Genomic DNA, 20,832 nt, shown 5'->3' with positions numbered 1-20,832 from the left:
AAGGTCAAAAAAACTTAATTCGTCATTCGAAAAGCTTGAAAGATCCCACGCATTCTATTTCGTTCTCTTTAATTCTTTGTAATATCTTCAGAATCTCTTTCTGTTCGCTGTTATTAAGTCTTAATATCCCACAAAATCATGAGAGATATATATTATAAAGTTTGAGAAATTATAAAAATACAACCAAAAAAAGAAAAAAAGAATGAAATCCATCAAATCACGTTTTTAATGACGAGTTAAATTCGTCAATTTCATAATCAGTCTTGAAACCGCTAATATTCCAATTTCCTCTCTATATCCCACTTATATATAGGAAAGAGGCATAGTTACCCTATTAATAGCATAAACAATCGTATTTCAAGAGCGAATGTCGCTTGGCGAAGTCTCAGGTGACATGAAATCCTGCCAACATAAGTCACCAACCCGCTTTTCATGACTCATAAACCGGCGAAGAGGCCAGCACTTTAACGTGATCCGACAGGCACGAACTTGCACGGTCTAGTAGAACGAACGGAGAATGCCCGTTCCGGATGCCAGCGTGTGTCACGTATCGCTCACGCGACGGACAATCGATAAAAAGATGCCAACGCAATCGCGATGGCCGCACGCGCAAACGTGATACACACATGATACGTCGCGTATATCACAGACGTTGACTCGCAACGTGGATACGATACCGTGCCAAGGCAACAGCACGACGAACGGCTGTGGAAAATCGCAAGATTGTGAGAAATGAGAATCACTTGGTGATGGGGTCGCGCGTGAAACCTCCGACTACTATCTGTGCTCAGAGCGAGATATCGGGGCGAGTCTCAAATAATCAGGGGAACTGTTTGAATTTGACGCGCCTCACGTAGATTGACGAATTTGATTGGCCAATCGAACTAAACATATCGAAAATGTCCGTTGTAACTTACAAACGAACAAACCGAGACGGCACGATCGTCTGCTGCTTTTTTTCCCTTGTCGCTGCAAGAGAGCTTGCTGGCGCAACGTCGAGCGCTGATAAAACAAGAAGCGGTCGAGACTGTGACAGCTGATAACTGAAATTTATCACGATATGCCGGAATCTACAGTTTGAAGTACGTGTAAAAAGTACATTTGGGAAATAAATATAAAGCGCTATACTCTAGCTTCACCCCTGTAACCTTTCCCTTATAATTTAGGCAATAAAACATAGATGGCGTTATTGGTATCGTTTGCATCGCTCGCCATAAGAAGTGGAATAAACTCAGCCACGGAGTGAGCATCGGTTTGCCGCTTTTAATGATCTCCAACTCGCTCAGAATACTCTGTGCCCTAAAAGTACTCGAAATCTCAACAAGTGTTTTTCATTCGCTCTCGACTACGACCCCGACTCGATCGCGCAACATGGGCATAACTGTTCGCCGCGCGCACAGATGAAGGCGGCCATCTTTCTCTGTGAGGATGATGCAATCGATGACACATTTCGACCGTATCGTCAGCCACGGCGCAGCGGAGGACCGTTCGATTTTTCAAACGGTACGGATATCCACGGGGACAGAAATCGTTCGCGCTGACGTCCGCGATCGTCGGAAAGACCGAAGTCCGTCCGTTGATCGGCGCGCACTCCCTCACGAGAGTAACGCGTACATTTTCGCGGACTTTAATCCGTCCGTAGGTCGGGCGAAAGTCGCCAGCTGGTGAGAGCTATTTTGAACGGCGCGATGCGACGTTGCCACGTTTATTAACCGCGAAAGAGAGAGAGAGAGAGAGAGAGAGAGAGAGAGAGAAGGAGAGAGAGGAAAAGAAAGAGGGAGAAAGAGAGAATGACAGACGAGCCTGGTAGGTCTCACCAACGTCGTCGTCGTCGTCGACGCTACACGATCGAACAAGTTCAAACACGTGCCTCGCTCGTTTGCCCGCTCGGCATAGAGATAACTGGACGAAACGACGGAACGTATGCTCTCTTCACTCGGCTCTGTTCGCTTGTTCACTCTCTCACCGCAATGGTTTTTTATACGCGCTGCCCGTTGCCACGGTCCCAACGAGGTCGCTGTTCCGAATTGAAATTCCGCTCCGTTATATCCTTGGCCGTCGTGGTCGCGAACGAACCATTGCGCGAGGATCACTCGATAGATCGCTCGATATACATGCGCGAAATGAGAATACATAAATTTAGATATCTGACGGAGCGTTCCAATGATCAAAGGAACGAACACGCGCGTCAGACACGCTGGAGGACATGAACGCCGATCGGACACATAAGAGCCGATCGTGTCAGCGGTGAGTCGTAAGCTCGCCGCTGGACGCTTTGGACCATTTTGCAGCGCGTCCTTCCCGGCTGAGTTGGACAAGAAATCAGGTTGCCGTTTACGACAACGGCGAGAGAGCGCAGGCAAGCAAGCAGGCAGGCTAGCTAGTGAGCGGGAGGAAGTGCGGCAACGCCGCGACTGCGTGAGCGGAGATGCGCGGCATGAATAGCGCCGACGTTTGTCGGGCCACCGCGTTGTCGGGGCATGGCGGGAAAGAGAGGATCGCGCGGGTTCTTGCAGTGTGACGCGGCGGGAGTGTGTGCGCGCGCGCGCGCGCGCGTGCACGCGTATGAGCGCGCGGGGAGAGAGGCGCGTAAAAGTTTCCGCTGCGGTGGGGATCGGCCCTGACGCGCGGCATCACAGGAGGGGACGCGCGCTGCCGGCTGGCGTGTAATACAACCAAGGTAATGTTACCGTGGTAAGCTGCCGCCCGCGGGGACGTTTTGGAAATTTCGCGGTGCCTACCGTCCACTAGTCAGCGACGCTCCAGACACGCTAGATGCTCGTTTAGTAGATTCTTCATTTCCCGTCTCGTCCTTGCGTATCTGACTCGGCCGACGGTATAAGTCCTACCCGGCGGCTGCCGTCTTCCGCGTCTGTCGTATCGTACAAACGAAGCGAGTACGCGCGAGTATGTCGGCGAGTATGATGAGAAAAATACAGAAAACGAGTGCAGGAAGTGCAGCCGAAGGAAAGGACTTCGGTTCTTGATTTCGGTTTGTTTTTAGAGCGCGGCTCTCCCAAGGCAAACTGGAGTGTGGAAAATTTGGCGAGAGTTGGCGCGAGTCGAGTCGAATGTGAGAACCTCCAGCGTCTCAGATAATGATAAAAAGTGGACAGCGATAAATCGACTTTATCGATAGGAGACTGTCGTCCCGCCAGAGCGGCGCGCCTCCGAACGGCGATCTGAAATAATGATCAGAGAGCGGCGCGTAATCGGCAGATAAACCATTCTCGTGGGTAAATCGGTTTATCGAGGCGAACGATTTACCGCCTGTTCGGCAGCGGACTCGTCATCTCTCGTTCACGTCGACCGCGCTATTTTGCAAATTGCGTTATCTAATTAACAAACAGAGCACGTTCGGATATCAATCACGAATCTTTTCATATAAACTCGATCTTATTTATTAATCGTGTAACTTTATTCCCTAGTATGAAATTGTGAGTAATTTTGTAGTACTTGAAAACAATGTGTCGTTTTCTCCAATATAAAGTCGTAAAAAGTGAACATCTCCATAGATTTTCAAGATTAAATCTTTCATTTTTCATGAGTTTACTATGAGAAAAGTTTACTATGAGAAAAGATTCATAATTGACCCCTAAGGAAGACTTTTGTATTTAGAAGCGATACGGAAAGTATCGTTTCTCCTATCCCGAAAGGCGTTTTGTTCGCCACGTTAACGCCAGAGCGCGTACGCACTTTTTCACCGCGTTCAAAGTAAGCTCTCAGCCCGTAATACATATTCCTCCTGTGTATATACTTCGTTGGAAACGAAGTTTAACGATCGCGCTAACTTCACGCGGGTCCAGCTACGCGATACCACCTCTCTCTCTTTCTCTCGTCGCTGTCCCGGGTATAAAGCCCATTTCTAATTTGCTGCCTTTTTACCACACCAATTAGAAGATCGCCCGCCGCGCGAGGAAGCACGTGGCGGCTGAGTAATTGGACGCAATGAGAGAACAGGCTAAAAATATCGTCGCGGTAAGACATGGGCTTAAAAAGCGGCAAGGTTCGTGTTCACACGACTCATTCCGCCGTCTATCTCGACCAACTTCGGGCGGCAACTTTCAAGGCTTCGACGCGCGAGAGCGAGCGAACGTGTATGTGTGTGTATGTGTGTACACACGCATACACTCGTCGTGTTTATTCTACACCGCGCGCCATATATCCGTCCCATTCTCGACGTCAGACTTCGAATTGAAAATCGAAGTTCGAGCGATCGTTCATAACGCGGTCTCGCGCGCGCGCGCGCTTGTCGCGAGAGGCCAAGCGGTATATTCGAAAATACGCGTGACGAGTACGCGCGTGCATTCCAAAATCTTCCGCTCGGGCCGCGATTCTCGGAGAAGCGAGAAACGTCGGTGAACGTTGGCCGCGCGCATATCGGTGAAATCGTACAACGCGCGGCGGAGGACGAGGAAGAGGTAGAGGAGAAAGAGGAGGTGGCGGCGCGTCAGGAAAGAAGGGGACAAAGAGCAAAGCGAAAGAGAAAGAGAGAAGGGAAGAGAAAGAGAGCGAGACGACGCGAAATGACGCGACCCGACTCACCGCGCCGAAGGCGGGTCAGGGGGGGGGGGAAGAACGGGATTCCCCTCGCACGTTTCCATCACGCCCCGCTGCCAATCCCCACTCTCCGGGCCGTGCCGTCGCCGACCGCAACGTCACTGCCCCCTCTCCCGGCACAGCCGCGCGCGATAGCATGCGCGCGAGAGTGTGCGTGTGCACCCCTCGCCAGCTACAACACAGCGCGCGCGGACCTGCCCAGTAAAGCCAGTAAATGCGAGGCTTCCGTTTCGGCGTGTGTGCCAGTGATAGAGTGCGTAATAAGCACGGCGTGTACGGGCAAATCTACGTACTTGGACATCGCCGTTGTCGCCGTAGTCATCACTGGGCGGACAGCGCTCGCGTGTCAAGATGCCGCTCAGCATCGGAGTTAACCTGAGGGTGACCGGCCACTGCAATCAGGGTGGCCGCAAATACATGGAGGACATGTTCTGTGTGGCATTTCAACCCACACCGGACGACAAGGACCTGGAGTACGCGTTCTTCGGCATATTCGACGGCCACGGGGGCGGTGAAGCCGCGACGTTCGCCAAGGAACATCTCATGGACATAATCGTGAAGCAGAAGAACTTCTGGAGCGACCGCGACGAGGACGTACTTCGGGCGATCAGGGATGGATACGTGAATACGCACTACGCGATGTGGCGGGAGCTCGGTACGAACATGATTATACAACGTGTTTGTACGTTAGAGCGATGCAAATCCTGATCCTCCTTGGGAGGATTCACGCAATCGCCGACAATAGTACGCACCGGGAGTTACGGTCTCTCCGAAGAGCCGCCGCGCCAGCGACGGCTGCGACGGCGGTTCTTGCGAGAATTTCTATCGCCGTCCCGCGTATTTCCCCCACCATAGCGACTAGGCCTGATTAGGTTAGAGTTTAGGTTATGTAACCTTCGGAACTAACCTGAAAATTTTCAAACCTCAACGAACCCGCGCTCTCGCGATATCAGATCAGTCACGAATTTGAGTTGTCGCGATCGAGTTTCCTCGGTCGGCGACGTCGCGCGTGAGTAAAGTGTAACCAGGTGTATTCTGTCCGTGATCATTTCACAAGATCTCTGTGTCGTTTTGGAGTACTTCGTTCGCTTCTCTCGACCTTGGTCGCGGAGATCTTGCTCTTTATCTGCCAGCCATATCGCGACTGTTGTATATTCGTATCCCTGAGCTGAGCGTTACTTTCCAAACAGACAAATGGCCACGAACCGCGTCTGGACTACCATCCACAGCTGGCACGACTGCCAGCATTGCGTTCATTCGAAAAGGCAAGATTTACATCGGTCACGTGGGAGATTCCGCTATCATATTGGGTTACCAGGCAGAGGGTGAAAGCCAGTGGAGAGCGAAAGCTCTGACGAAGGATCACAAGCCCGAGAGCGGCCCGGAGATGACGCGCATTCAGGACGCGGGTGGAAAAGTGATTAGCAAGTCCGGCGTGCCTAGAGTGGTGTGGAATCGACCTCGTATAGGGCACAAAGGTCCAGTTCGCAGATCTACTCATATGGACGAGATCCCCTTCCTCGCTGTGGCCAGATCACTTGGTAAATATGTGTAGTGTCTCCTCTCCAGACACCTGACGTTTCTGTGCATGGCAGGAAGAATTCTACATGAAATCCCTCTTCCAGGCGACTTGTGGAGTTATAATTCCGAATTGAACACCTTTGTGGTATCACCTGAGCCAGATGTGAAGGTTATTCCAGTTGACGTCAAGTCACACCGCTGTCTTATATTTGGCACCGATGGTTTGTGGAACATGTTGTCCCCACAGGCTGCGGTGGCTATTGTTCAAGCCACAGACAGACACAATGAGAAGCACTTGATAGCCTCTCAGCAGACTGGGAACGGAGTAAGTTTTGATACATCGGGTGCGTTCAGCAAACTCTACAGTTGCACAACAGTTGAGCAATTCGTCAATGTAATTGGTCTAGATTTAGGGATCTAACAGTAAGAACCAATAATCGCTGATTGTTCACTGAGCGTTTTTTCTGCTGAACGCGCCCATTCTCTTTACCCAACCAAGGTCCATCTAACGTGATACAATAAATGTATTGTGATTGTTAGAATGTGCTACATTGGTGGGAATATACAAATATACACGTTGACAATGATATTACAAAAAGATAATAAATAAAAATTTCTTAACAGCAACCCGACATGCAAATGTGGATTAATCCGTCGAAAAGCCTTGTGGATCGTGCGCTGGAAAAATGGTCGTCGACTCGGTTGCGCGCGGACAACACTAGCGTTGTGACACTGATGCTCGACCCGTCGGGACCATGTCGCAGTGAGGTTAATATCTTTACATTTCATATAAGTATTCTAGAACAAGGTGAATATTTTAATAATATAACAATTTAACATTATAGGGAAAACCTATCACGGAAAAATCTATCACGCGCACATTCAAGAATGCTAAAGCTAAACTGTTGCTTTTCTGGGAATTATTAAGATTGATATTTAGGCACAGTATATTAGATATTCAAAAGTCTCATGAACATTAAATATGAACATATTAAACAAACCACGTCTGATATACAATATTTGAAAACTTGCTTTATCATTTTCTTTATTATTTACTTTATTTATATAAAACACATTCTATTGATATTAGATTAATATGACCAAAATTCATATTTTATAAAATCCAAAAGTTTATTGAAAATTTCGAGAACATTAGAAATCTGAGAAAGAAGATACTCAAAAAATTCTCAAAAAAAAGAGATTTCTTTACATCATCTTTTACTCCTTCTTTTACTCTCTTTTCCCCTGATAAAAAGAATTTAAAAAATATTGTATATATATGTATATAAAAAGTATTTCATTTATTATATTAAGTAGATTCGTTGCATAAGAATTTCGCCTCACAGTCTATCTTTAATCATTCTGGAGGAAAGCACAATAAACGCCTTGAATATTCTTTTTTTGTGCCGCTAGAAAGATATTTTTATTTTATTAAAGGTGCTGTTTAACACAAAGAAAGATCGTGTTATACATCACGGAACGTACGTGCCAACTGCGAATATGGTACCTGAGAATATCGAGGAAGAAGAGGCCAGTTCGAAGGTGTTGAATCCGTGTGAATCGATGCCACCGCCAATCATCGCAGCGACTCCCAAAATTGACGTCAAGCAACCAGACTCGTCTAACGGCAATGAGGACGTCGTCGATCAGGCGTTACCACCGGAAAGAGTTTTGTCCCCTGAAAAGTCACCTTCACCTCACATCGATATTTTCTCGGAAATACAAGAGACAGGAGTGGCGAGCGAAAATACGATAGACAATGTAACTGATGTTGCAGAAAGTATTCAAGTCGACGAGGTATCCTCCAGCGAGATGCTGGAAGAAACCGGAGAATCGGAAAACACAGTAGTGGACGAGGCTGTTGTCGCCAAATCAGCCGACCTCGAAGATGAAAAGCAACCAATAAGCGAACGGAATGAAACCGAAGCAAGTCACGATAACGTGCAGCTCTCGACCCAGTCAAATGCTCAAAAGTCGGAGCAATTCAATAAGCTCAAAGAACTTCTAGTAGAAACAGGAGCGTCTGACGTGACACCACAGAACTCATTTCCCAGCGCGAACGAAAACATCCAACCTACCACGCTCGTCGGAAGCAAACTGTGTCAAAGTGACGGCATTGTGTCTGTTGAAATCAATGGTTACGACGACGGCGAAACGAGAAACGACGTTGTTTTAAACGGACCGAGACACAAACTACAACAGCACCCGTTATTCCCAGTTACAACGCCCAATATCCGAAGCATCAAGCGACGACACAGTCTGAACTCGCAAAATCGCAACGCTTACGCGGACGTCGCGCCTTCGGACAAGACTTACGTGAGTATCAAGTCGCGATACAAGGTACCTTCCGCAAAGTCCTCAGTCGCCGGGGACGCTACAAACGAGAACATGCTGAAAAACACGTCGAACCGACAGACGAGCGGTGGCAACGCTGCCGCCACGGTGGGTAACAAACGCAGGCACAGCGCGATCGCGCAAGTGATCGATGGCGGCTGCGGTATGCAGCAACAGCAGCATGAACCGTGCGTGAAAAGGAGGACACGCTCGGAAGACCGGCCAAGTCTCACGGACGAGAACAACCCGGCCAATCAAGTAACGGAGGACGCCAACAGTCGGTTGAGCTGGCCCACGTCGGATTCGACGTTGTCGAAGAACAACAGAGCCACCGCGACGTTGTCCGGGCAGGACCGACTCTCCTCGTCCAGCAACTCCCTGCAGCAACTCCAACGAAGGAGTTTAGGAAAGAAGGCCACACTCGTGAAGACCATCAGAAGGCCGTCTATCAGCGGCTCGAATCGACTGCAACAGCTAAGAGGTAGTTTCGGCCTAAGGGACTGGGACCAAGGCAGAAGCAATCGAGGCAACTGTAACGATAGAAGACTAAATAGGACAGTAGCGCTCATGAGCTCTACGGACACGACGATGCCGCAAAGGTGGCTAAGGTTAGCATTCAACGGATGTCTGTTGAGTTTGTAAACTGGGTCAATTGGATATTGAGAATTATGGATTAGAGACTAGAACTTGAGGAATCGACTTTAATATTAATGTTGGATCTTGAGTTTCTTTATCCTGATCTAATCTTTGTTAAGCTCTAATCTTCAATTCATGATCGTCACTTTTTTTATGTCTAGAATAGAAACCGTTATTGCAAAGCATTCTGCCTACCTTCTGTCTGGTGTCATTAACCTCCGTGTGTAAAAAAATTTTTGAAAAACTATGTTTATGTGGTAGCCTATATATATTGCAACTATTACATGTTGCATATCATATAACATAGTTATTACTAAATCAGTTTTAGATTATCGTGTAAATGTATGTATGATCTATAAAGTGTGTTCAGTAGATCTATTGCGGGCTTCAGGTATATATAAGAACTTTTCTTCACTTTATTCTCTATTTAGATCAGACACAATGGCGGCGACACCTGTGAAAACATTACGTTCGCGTAACGTAGACATCGCTGGACACACCATATCCGCACAGATGGTCCATCAGTATGGTGTGGTGAAGCAGAACCGACTGTCCCTACCGAACAAGCTGAAGCAGTCTGCGAACGGCGGATCGTTGCAATCGAGTAGAGTCAGGTCTTCCTCGTTGTCGTCCAATAAACTTAAACAAGCGAATAGTAACGGTGGAAGCGTGAGTACTTGCGCGGCCATTAATAACGCCACCACAGGTTGTAGTTCCACCTCTGGTATAGCTAAGAGAGTCAAGTCGCCCTACAATCCTAGCGCTCGATCATTTAACACGCGATCTCGCATCATACGTCTCGGAAAGTAAGGACACAATTAGCGGCTCTAGATTTGCAATTAGCTCGAAGATTTTCAGGGTATGATACTCTTACCCTTATTATTATTAATTCTTTTTTAAACATCTGCGTATTATCTTACAGCGATGTAAATCAATTGTACACAGCACATGTATGCATATATACATGCATACATACACACACATACACACACTTTATATATGTTTGAAACTTTATCACTTTCATCTTCGGAACTCCATATTTCCTTTCACTGAATATAGTTACTAGGAATGGGTTTACATATAGTAAATTATTAGATTTTTATGTTTTTTTTTTCTTTTAGATATAGAATTAAATAAAGTAAAAACAAGTGTACGATTATTTTAGATATATGCCAAGAATTAGCATTTGTGCTTTAGTTGCGCGAATTCTTGTAAACTTTTGACGTTGCAATCGTTTCCTGAAAATACTGCATGCGTATTTATAATTTTGTTATCGAAATTCATTATATTAATCTTTTGTAATCATACTAGAGCGCGCGTACTCCGTTTTGTTTTATAAAATATAATTCTGTCGTGTAAAATAAATTGTTACGCTCTGCCATTCTCATTGTTAAACATGATTATCGATTTCATTGTGAGAAGCCGTAATATTGTCTAGAATGGCTTAAAGAATTGAACTGTGGCAACGACATCATCATATTCGCAACTTTCAAATAATTTCGCACTTCCCAAAAGAGCATCATTCGTTTTTTAATTTTAATTCTTATCAGATGAACATCAACGAGCGTATGGTTTCTAAGTGTTGGCACGCTCAAGTCAAACACATAGAAAACACGATATAATATTGCAAGTTATTGCCATTTCACTATTAAATATTTTTTACTCGCTATATTTTGTTTAAGGAGATTTATAGGAAGTTATTGTTGCACATGTGAACGAGAGAGAGAGAGAGAGAGAGAGAGGGAACGAGAGAGCAAGCAAGAAGTCCCCTTATCTTTTCTGATATTTTCCGATATTTAGATAATAGTATGATAAATGTTATATAACACATGATGTGAAAGTAAATGCATGTATATAGAGAATAGCAGGACAATAAGAAAGTACGAATGCGCGAACAGAAACGTGTCTGTGCACATAAGTTTTCTTCACATATCGATGCGCTTCTTTAGCCCGTGACAGCTGTCGCTCGGGATTTTGATGTTAGGCGAACAAAATTCGCGACCAAACGATCGCGTTTTAGAATCCATTGTGAAACGCAAATGAAGCTCGTTAGAGCACAGACTGCAAAGGAATTATGTGTCGTTTTCTTGGACGAATCTCTACCTTTCTGTAATAATTTTAAAGAAACATTGTTAAAAAATATTTATTTTTTAAATTTAATATATAAATTCTACTACATTTATTTATTTATTCTTTTCTTTATAAGATATTCGGAGATATGCTTCTTGAGTTATCGTCCCACATCGTTCAATGAAAATATCGGAGATTTATCTGAGAAAACTGAACGCTTAATCTTTCTATAGACTAATAGTTTAAAAGAAGGAAGAAAAAGAAACAAACTGATGCTCTTGATTTCTCATAATGATCACAATCTTCGTCGGTTCGAGAAGCATAAACACACAGACATTCAAGTCGAAGAAGCATCGCGTTTAACGTAAAACCGAGCGTGTAACCATTTCTTAGTAAGTAGATAGCAATCACTGATCTGCCTTGGCTGCGTACGAAGTGGCTATTGAGTAATTATCGCGACTGCTAAATCGGCAAGTTGCCTTTGAACTATCCGTGCGAACGCATTGCTATAGCGCAGATAGAAGATATTTCGTAGCCTAGGTAACTGGGTGAAGTGATACATGAAACATGAAATTTTCCGATTTAGACCAAGTGACACTTTTTCCGAGAGATTCTCGAAAGCGCAAGATTATAAATAGCGATCACTCGGTACAAAGCGTTTATATGACTGTGCGATAGCAAAATCTAGATTATAGTTACAATTAGACGGGAGATATATACTTTTGCGATACGGCTGATGCAGATCGATGCAGACTCCGGTTTCTCGCGATATTGAACGTACAACAATTGTGTTACAAGACGCAAAACGAGCACTATACCATACTAGTGATGTAACGAACTATTAAGTCTTACCGCGCGGCACAGGAGAGAGATTTATAAATATATAAATATTATATATATATGATATTAGATATCTCTATATAAATATATATATTAATATATCAGAGTTTTTGGGATAACAAAGCGTGTGCGTCGCGTCTTCTATGCCATTAGCTCTTCTTTTTTTTTTGTAAAGTTGTAGTTTCATGTCACGCAAAATACTGTACTACGAAAGCGAAGAAAAAAAGGACAATTTAGAATGAATATTCATTCGGTTTCATTATCTGCCGCAATAATTACGGACGTACAACGTGTCGCTTCGCATTTGCATTTCGCGTTGGTTTGTGTTCCGTCGACAAATAAATTTCAAAGCTCACGTTACACTGTAACGTTGATCGATGTTTCTTTATGAGAACGTGTATTGCTTCCTGGGAAGCTGCAACAATTCAAAGAGTGTATTTCGGTGCAATTTTATGGGCAAAATTGATTAAGACACGGATAAGTGCGTGTGTCGTTGAAACGTAGGAACTAGAATTTGTACGTTCGTGCCGCGAAAGGAGTGTGTGGATTCAAGAACTGAGAACGCTAAATTAATTGACGAAAAATAAATGTTACCCATATTATTTATCGATATCGCGTCGATTATTTATTAACTGCGTTTAACGCTATTAATGATGCGGTAGATAAGTTTGTGCAAATAATATGTACGTTGAAAGATTTCGAGGTATTTAGAGAGAGGGAGAGATAGAAAGAAAATGGGGGGATAAATATTACTTACGAAATAAAGTGACACTTAAGAGGGACACTATGAGGTATCTTTGATTTCCATATCATAGATACTTTACACATGCATACATACATACATACATTAAATATAAGATACATATATGATGTATGTATATATAAGATATATATATGTATGTATGGCGTGTATATATGTTTGTGAATATATAGATATATAGATAGGAAAATAGAAGAGAAGAAAATGATAATGACACGTGCCTACAGTATAGTTACCACATTCGCAAGCGTGTGTATAACAGAAAAATTGTACTCGTATGACCATGCACCAAAAGTATACGCGAAGTATCTCGATTTATCTGACGTGTGTGCCGACAATTCTGTTTTATAACATAAGCAAAGATGTTGAAAACCGAATTATCGGATAGGCAGATACGTGTGAGTTAGCGAAGCGTTATTCAAAGAACTATTTTAAGAATACTTTTTATTGGTGCATGCGTTCTCTCCTATGTTTCGTACTATAGATAAATATAGTGCCGAAAAGAGTGTTTTAACTGCAAGCGATCTCGCCGGGAAGGGAAGAGGAGGAGGAAGAGAAGAGAACGAGGCGCGGCCTCGTTATATAACGTTGAATGCAAATAAATGATTATTAGAAGTCACGACACAAAAGCGAAACTCGAATTCTACTTTGTGCGCCCGTAGATTAATTATTTGTTACAGCGTAGAGAGAGGTGAAGAAACCAAGTATTTTTTAAGGGAACGCGTTGAAAATTTTATGGCGCGAGTGAACGAGAGGGGAGAGAAGAGATGTTAGCGAGAGAAAATATTGCGATTTATCTCAGGTTAAGAGAATCATGTAAATTCGATGAGAAGCTCGAACAAAAGTGTGATCACGTTTATATCTGTATATTTTAATGAGATAAACTAAAATAAATTGTGATATACATATATACGCACGTGTATGTATGTATGTCTTCTATTGAATATATCATAAGTTTTATATTATAGATATTGTGCGCAAACATACAAATTCTCAAAATTTAGACGTACGTTGTTAACGTAATTTGATATAGATGATTTTTTCCTTTCTTTTATGCAGTATAAATACTGGTAACGTAAAATAACATCTTAACAATAGTGTGGTAAAAAGATCAAGAAATTTGTATAAGATCTAAGGATAATTTGTTTTCAGTAGTCTCACAAGATAAACTTTTGTCATAATTTTACGCGCCTCTCAAGATATTTAACCAGCATATGGTAAGTCGACAAAATTTTCCATCGAATGTACCGAATGCGTTCTGATCGTAGACGTGTAGAAGAAGCTCTCTCTTTCTCTCTATGGTATGCAGACACAGATGGCTCTTTCACCACACTTCTATATAGGGTTTAAAGTGCAAGTTTACAGATTGGTATTGGATGTAGAAGAAGTTGATTATTGAGGAATGCCGGCTGAAACTGACTTAGGTGCTTTCCAGTTGCGTACACGTGTTACACATCACCAGTTTATTGGTTGCATATTATCTTACAAGATATTTTAGATAATATGTGACCAATAAACTGGCTTTATATATGTGTGTGTCAAGATGTGTTAAGCAATTGGAGAGCATCCAGAATATTGTATATTGCCTTGGTTTATATCGTGTACTTGATACGCGTACTAAATAGTAACTTTCTATTAGATAATTTTAATATCGACGATATATATAAACAACGGTATATTAAGCTGGTATAGTATTCATCAAGAAAACGTATTGATTGAATGCGTCGCCGTTGATATGCATTATCGATATTAAAATTATCTAATAGAAAATTACTATTTAGCACGCGTATCAAGTACACGATGTAAATCAGGGCATTGATTGGCTGTCGCACCAACTTTCGCCGCGCGGCAAGCGTTGCCGCGTTCTGTGTGCAGGAGCCATTAGTGCGCACTCAGTGCGCAATAGTGCAAGCAACTATTGCTCTGTTCTTTTCAGCTGCACTGGTGAACTGGTGCAATAAGTTAAACTGAGACAAGTATATGTTTTCTCGCTCAAACTTATTGCACCAGTTCAGCAGTGCAGCTGAAAAGAACAAACCACATCCTTCCTAAAGCCAACGGCACACGGTGTTTGTTTTCGTGCTGGATTGCTTGCTGGATGGAAATACTCTGTTTTGATTGGTGTATTTCCATCCATCTTCAGAAATGCACCAATCAGCAAGCAATCCAGCATAAAACAAGCATCGTGTGCCGCTGGCTTATAGCGAATTCGGTTACTTATACTAGTGCGTACTGAGTGCGCATTAGGGCTTGTTCATAGTATGTTATTATATTTAAAGATTGTCTTAAATAAATTATCAAATATTTTTAACGATAATATGATATGTACAACATCCGTACGAATCATTTTATTAGTTAAAATTAGTTTTTAAATATGTATTTAAAACACAATCTTAAATATAAGAATGTACTGTAAATAAGTCTTAACGCACACTCAATGCGCACTAGTGCAAGCTGCCGAATTCACTATTAAATGTCTTCCTTCATGCGTGGTGAAAGGGCCACTGAGTACGGGCCTGGAATCATAGAGAGAGAAAGAGAGAGAGAGTGCAAGCAACCGAATTCGCAAGTAGATAGACGTATAAAGTAAATCAGTAAACGTTATCCCTGTGTTTTTACGTTATCCCTGTGTTAAATAACCAAACATTCAAATCTATAATAGATATAGAGAATTAAAGAAAAGAAAAAGAAACGTTTTAAATTTCTAAATCAGTATAACACATAATGCATAAAGTTGTATAAGCCTTGGTTGTTTACATGTCACAGTGAGTTAATTTTATTAGAATGGAATAACAGTAACTTCAGATAATAGTCATTAATATTTTATAGTCATTAATATTTTATAATATCGATATTTTCTCTGATTTGGTTTCTCTACTCTTAGGTGACTGTTCTTAGATATAATAATGGATTCAGTATATGGATGTTATAACCGTCACGCGTCCGCACAGATTTGCCTGAATGATTATTTTTCGGAATATAGTAAATTATTAAAATCTTCCATATGCTACGGACAAAACCAATCGACGGAAGAAAAAATGTTTCAACTTATGGGTGTTGAACTTTCAAAATCAAGACTAGATTTAATGTCACATTATTGCAGGTATTTCATAATCAGTGGTAAAACTTTATTATGTTAAAATTAAGGAATAATTAATATTGAACTAGATCAAATTTGTAGCATCAGTAATTTAAGGACAATGGTAACTACCACTGATGAAGGAAGCAGGAATAAACATGATAAAAATCTTGAAAATATTTCAGATAGCGCTCAACTAGAAACACTTAAAGTATTGAAGATATATGACAATAATTTGTTACACAAGTACAATATGCAAAATAGAACTCGAATTGTTAGTAAGCACTTTTACAAAAATACAAAGAATAACAATTATATATCTCTTTAAATTGAATCAAATTATCATAACTAAGTTTAACAATATACTATGTCACTTGCTTAATATTTGTGATCAATATAAGTTAAATCTGTTTTTTATTAGTAGTGACAAAATAATAAACTATTCCTTTGTAGATATATGAGAAATTACATGATGATCAAATTGTAACACCAGGCCTAGATTTTCTAGTTTATGTTCAAGTTTATGAGCCATTTAACTCTGCAATGAATCGTATTGGCCGATTTTTTAAACATAATCTTCCAATTCTCCGAATTAAATCTGTCATATCGATACTAGGATGTCAATATCTTACTGATCTTCGTGAAAAGATAATGTGTATATCTGATTTGTCGATTGCAACAGAAGTTAGTAAGAATCCAAATCAACAGTCTAAATTCATGGCAAAGGTATTATTTCAGCTTTGAGTTTAATTTGTTTTTCTATATTCTATATGATCATGTAAAACATCTCATTCTTTTTTATTATTATAGGATGTCTATAAGTCAGGCTTTTTTTTCATTGAAGATACTTTTTACAATGATATGAGAGATCCAAATAACAAGGATTACAGCGATGTTATATTGAAGTGGGCAGAAACTCGGAATAAGTTAGGTCCATTTAAAACTGCAAAGATGGAGAATGTCCGAATAGATACTCTTAATGTAAGATTTGGTTTTCCATGGGTATATATGCATCAGGGTTGTTGTGAACATTTAATTGTATTGTCTGATGCCAGGTAATTTCCAATCACATAATTTTAGAAGATTCAGCAGATCTTCTCTGCACCTATACAGTTTTTCTAATTTCCACCAAAATGACTAACGACTATAATTAATTTTTCAAGATTGGTAACCGACGATGATGATTTATCAATATCCACTTATCCAAAAATTGAGAGGATAAAACCTGCTGCTGGGAAGAATTGTACTATGTGTGGAATACATAATGTACGTTGGGTTGTGATGGAACATGACAGAGTACCCCATGAGACCAGCTACTTTTGTGAAAATTGTTTCAAATCATACAATTATGTCAATGGCAAAAAAATTGGAAATTTCAAAGCATATAGATATCCTTATATAACAGAATTAATGATAGAAAATACCTAAAACCTTATTAACTGGTCTTTTTATAAATAACATGTAATATTGATAAACCTGTTAAAAATATATTTTAATACAGGAAACATAATGAGCTTATCCTGTTGTTAAAAAAAATTATTTTATTGACGCCTTCAATGAATATAACCTTTGTAAATTGTCTCTTGCACTGTGTAAATCTGTTTTAAGCTGTAATGCCTTTTTGTACATTTCCTCTGCTGCATTCAACTTATTCCAACGATGATACAAAACACCTAAATAAATAAATCCAGAATTTTTAGTTCAACTATACGTTTTACCGTGAATTATTTGTAAATATATTCTCCTGTTATTTTATATCTTACCTAAGTTTGCATAAATCATAGGATCTGTAGGATTTTTTGACATTGCCAGCTTAAATTGTATTTCTGCTTCCTCAAATCTTCCCTTTTTTCCCAGGATGTTAGCAATATTGAAATAGATCGAAGCATGATTAGGAATAAATTTTAAAGCTTCGTTCGCCGTTTTTAATGCTTTTTCTGTCATGTCTGAAATTGTATGCTGTCTTTGTAGAATATATATAATTGATAGACGCGCAAGGATTTACTAAATAATTTTAATACATTTTCATACATACTTAAATCATCTAATAACAGTATCATATTCGTCCACACTTGTTTATGCGTGGGCTTTTGTTTAGCTGCTTTTACCCAAGCTTTCAGTGCTTTGTCATATTGTTTTCGTTCCAGATACTATTGGTAGAATAAATTTTAAAAGATAATATAATACTCTAAGATATTTTAAGTTGATTATGTATGTTTATACTCACTAATACACCTAAATTATAATAACAAGCCGGGTAAATTGGCTGATATTGCAGAGCTGTAAAATAACTCGCTTCTGATTCCTCATACTGCTTTAATGCTGACTGAACTATACCCAAATTCATCCATACTGTAGCAAAATCTTTCCTAGAGAATGCACACATTAATACTATTAGTCATATATTTCAAGTAATGTATAATTAATGTAATATATAATTAAACTTACTGCAAAGTGATAGCTTCTTTAAACAAATTCACAGCTTCTGGGAGTAGTCCAATATCTTTGAGTAGATTGCCAAGATTATTCATAGCTTGGACATACTTTGGATTTAATCTATAGTAATGAGAAAGAGAGAGAGCAAATGTATAACTGCTAAATTATCAAAATAATATTTTATATGTACCGTAAAGCTTCTTGATATTCCAACTTGGCAAGCACAATGTTTCCTGCATCTGCCGCATTCTTCGCGATATTATAATGTACTTTTGCATTCAAAGGACATACGTTTAATGCTGATTGGAACAGCAATTTCTCATTTCTCCATTGATTGCTTCTTACCCAAGAACGCGCAAACAACAACATAATAAGCATTGCATATGCCAATAATGATGCCTTAGGCAAAGAAAATTGGGCAGAGAATTTTTGTAAGCCAATAACAAACAACAGGCAATAACCTGCCGAAGGAATATATAATATTCTTTCTGCCAAAACAAATCCTACTTTGAAGAAGATATTACTAGCAGGTAGAAATGGAATAATGAGTATAGTTAGTCCCATTGTTATGTACCTGTAAAGATTGTTATACTTTATATGTATTCTTAATACATATTAATATTATACATGTGATACACTCTTATAAAGACTTCAAATTACCTTGAAGTTTTATCTTTACGAGGGATAAATGTGTATGCAACTATTGCGCCAAACATTAACCAGAAAATCACAATCGTAAAAATTCTGTGATCATATCCAGTAATCAGAGGTACGCAACCCATTGACCAATCAAAGCAGAGCCATACAGGGCATATGAGTAACCATGTATTAAGACAATAAATATAGTTATAATTAAGTATACGAAGAAATATATTGTCCATGAAAGATGCTGGATTGTCTACAGGTAGGAATTTAGGAGTAGAAAACCCCATGATACCAAGTCTTAATGACAAAAGCATTATTGCAACTAAAAGCAGTGCAGCAAGTCGTAAAATTGTGGCTCTGTATTTAACTAAATTACTAAAACGTTTGTCGGAATTTTTACATAAAAAGAAGTTAATTACATCAATTGGATATATTTTGTTTGCAATAACTATATCATACATTGCACAAATGCCCTGAAAGATAGAGATAATATTCTATAGTTATTTAAAAAATTATATACAATAGTATTACAATATAATCTTAATACTCACAATGGCAGTGATTCCAGTTTCCTTGCATAACATTGCAATAGTTACACAAGCAGCACAACCAAACATAGCGACACATGTGTGTAACAAATTCTTTGCATGTATTACCTGGTTGTATGACAAAACTGACAACCAAGTGAATAAGGTACATAATAACTCTGCACGTCCTACTATTCCACATACCTGAAACAATATGACAAATCTGATACAAATTTTATTTTCAAATACAAATATTCAAACTACGATACATTTGAAATACTCACTGCCTCTGCATGAATTGGATGAACTGCAAACAAGGCTGTAGCATAGAATGAAATGTTTTGATCTTCTGGCCCCAAAAATACATTATATACAAGGAAAGTTAACAGACAAATTACACTATGCAACACTATGTTTACTATATGATAGTCTTGCGAAATTAAATCTTGTCGTAACCAGAAGTGTAATCTAAAAGAATAAAGAGAAACAAATATTTTCATCAATTTTCACACAAGTCACAAGCATAAAAGAATATATTTTGAATTGATGTAATATTTAGATATAATAATATAACATAATATTAATATATTTATATTTTAATATAATATTAATATAATTAAATTAACATTTTAAATATTATATAAATAATCTGATATAATAGAACCAATAAAATAATATTAAATACATTTTTTAATTTTTATAGTCCTTTAAATATTTTGATGATATACTTTATAAGATTCTCATACCTAAAACTCAAAATAGTAAGAGGTCTATATGACTTGTGGCTTTGATTATGAGACAATTTAGTGCCCCAGAAGTCGTTTTTAAATATTTTCCACAATGGTGTGTCGCGTACATCGTTGTTCTTGACAATAGCCTCGGCATCGTCAAAAACAAAGTCTCCGTCATAACTGTTAACAAAACAAAGTGACAAAATCACGATTATCCAACTCGAAAGCGATGGCGATACGGCTGAAAAGTTATAAAATATTTCGTCAAAAGGATGTTCGGTCTCTTGTATATAAACATTGTCTATACGAGTGTAACAACAAGTGTTCACCTGGCAGGTGCGTTGTTGATTTGTTGTTCATGATATTCCTGATAAGTGAAAGTTATCGCATAATTATTCCGGTGCTACCAGATAATGCGAACCTTCGGAAATAATCGAGTAAAAACATGTTATCCTAGAAATAACAGGTAGACAGGACATCATAACCTCTTGCCAATAACGTTTGTCCATAAACCAGAGATGCTAGGCGAGCCGGCTTCTTCTGCACTAGTGTATGAAATATAATGCACTTTGTAGAAGAAAACATCGCCTTTATGTCGATATATCGAAATTTCGATAAACGTAGTACAGCCAATCAAATTCGTTTGTTCCTATTCTCGGACTTTGACCACTTCATCTAAAAATCACCTCACAT

The 20,832-nt window shown here is 40.0% G+C and overlaps 3 protein-coding genes across 9 annotated transcripts; 2 read left to right on the top strand and 1 right to left on the bottom strand.

Annotated features, from left to right (window-relative positions):
- Positions 1–2,526: 2,526 nt before the first annotated feature.
- Positions 2,527–12,561, top strand: LOC116842401. Of its 2 annotated transcripts, none has more exons than XM_032811588.1 (6): positions 2,527–2,680; positions 5,751–6,101; positions 6,186–6,406; positions 6,706–6,849; positions 7,519–9,023; positions 9,483–12,561. In XM_032811588.1, the coding sequence occupies exons 2-6, from the start codon at positions 5,948–5,950 to the stop codon at positions 9,859–9,861; spliced, it is 2,403 nt and encodes an 800-aa protein (XP_032667479.1). In that variant the 5' UTR covers positions 2,527–2,680; positions 5,751–5,947; the 3' UTR covers positions 9,862–12,561. The 2 variants fall into 2 exon arrangements, with proteins under 2 accessions (XP_032667479.1, XP_032667478.1); XM_032811587.1 differs by lacking the exon at positions 2,527–2,680 and adding an exon at positions 4,698–5,215.
- Positions 12,562–15,155: 2,594 nt separating this feature from the next.
- Positions 15,156–17,339, top strand: LOC116842435 (snRNA-activating protein complex subunit 3). 4 transcript variants are annotated; one of them, XM_032811669.1, is made up of 6 exons: positions 15,156–15,307; positions 15,606–15,824; positions 15,903–16,074; positions 16,254–16,526; positions 16,611–16,855; positions 16,964–17,339. In XM_032811669.1, exons 2-6 carry the CDS (start codon positions 15,628–15,630, stop codon positions 17,226–17,228), a joined length of 1,152 nt encoding a protein of 383 aa, XP_032667560.1. In that variant the 5' UTR covers positions 15,156–15,307; positions 15,606–15,627; the 3' UTR covers positions 17,229–17,339. The 4 variants fall into 4 exon arrangements, with proteins under 4 accessions (XP_032667560.1, XP_032667561.1, XP_032667559.1 ...); XM_032811670.1 differs by having other exon boundaries at positions 15,212–15,290; XM_032811668.1 differs by having other exon boundaries at positions 15,237–15,486.
- On the bottom strand, positions 17,322–20,748 carry LOC116842434 (protein O-mannosyl-transferase TMTC4-like). 3 transcript variants are annotated; one of them, XM_032811664.1, is made up of 11 exons: positions 20,469–20,748; positions 20,155–20,380; positions 19,693–19,876; positions 19,433–19,612; positions 18,897–19,354; positions 18,427–18,810; positions 18,249–18,356; positions 18,028–18,169; positions 17,836–17,950; positions 17,564–17,746; positions 17,322–17,473 (listed from the first exon to the last, which is right to left on the bottom strand). In XM_032811664.1, exons 1-11 carry the CDS (start codon positions 20,497–20,499, stop codon positions 17,337–17,339), a joined length of 2,148 nt encoding a protein of 715 aa, XP_032667555.1. In that variant the 5' UTR covers positions 20,500–20,748; the 3' UTR covers positions 17,322–17,336. The 3 variants fall into 3 exon arrangements, with proteins under 3 accessions (XP_032667555.1, XP_032667557.1, XP_032667556.1); XM_032811665.1 differs by lacking the exon at positions 17,322–17,473 and having other exon boundaries at positions 17,611–17,763; XM_032811666.1 differs by lacking the exons at positions 20,155–20,380; positions 20,469–20,748 and having other exon boundaries at positions 19,433–19,631; positions 19,693–19,836.
- Between the last annotated feature and the right edge of the window lie 84 nt (positions 20,749–20,832).

Source organism: Odontomachus brunneus, unplaced genomic scaffold (assembly GCF_010583005.1).
Source record: "Odontomachus brunneus isolate Ranch 3 - 2012 unplaced genomic scaffold, Obru_v1 Obru_scaffold_025, whole genome shotgun sequence".
NCBI classification, from domain to species: domain Eukaryota; kingdom Metazoa; phylum Arthropoda; class Insecta; order Hymenoptera; family Formicidae; genus Odontomachus; species Odontomachus brunneus.
Note: the sequence above shows the minus strand (reverse complement) of the source record. Positions and strands in the feature narration are given on the sequence as shown.

Excerpts from the sequence above, each read along its gene's own strand:
- LOC116842401 (XM_032811587.1), top strand. The coding sequence starts at position 4,912 with ATGCCGCTCAGCATCGGAGTTAACCTGAGGGTGACCGGCCACTGCAAT. Across the intron at positions 5,216-5,750 it reads CGCGATGTGGCGGGAGCTCG|ACAAATGGCCACGAACCGCG; the intron begins GTACGAACATGA and ends CTTTCCAAACAG. Across the intron at positions 6,407-6,705 it reads CTCAGCAGACTGGGAACGGA|CAACCCGACATGCAAATGTG; the intron begins GTAAGTTTTGAT and ends ATTTCTTAACAG.
- LOC116842435 (XM_032811669.1), top strand. The coding sequence starts at position 15,628 with ATGGATTCAGTATATGGATGTTATAACCGTCACGCGTCCGCACAGATT. Across the intron at positions 16,075-16,253 it reads TGCAAAATAGAACTCGAATT|ATATATGAGAAATTACATGA; the intron begins GTTAGTAAGCAC and ends ATTCCTTTGTAG. Across the intron at positions 16,856-16,963 it reads ATTGTATTGTCTGATGCCAG|ATTGGTAACCGACGATGATG; the intron begins GTAATTTCCAAT and ends TAATTTTTCAAG.
- LOC116842434 (XM_032811664.1), bottom strand. The coding sequence starts at position 20,499 with ATGAACAACAAATCAACAACGCACCTGCCAG. Across the intron at positions 19,877-20,154 it reads CTTACTATTTTGAGTTTTAG|ATTACACTTCTGGTTACGAC; the intron begins GTATGAGAATCT and ends TTATTCTTTTAG. Across the intron at positions 19,613-19,692 it reads ATCCAATTCATGCAGAGGCA|GTATGTGGAATAGTAGGACG; the intron begins GTGAGTATTTCA and ends ATATTGTTTCAG.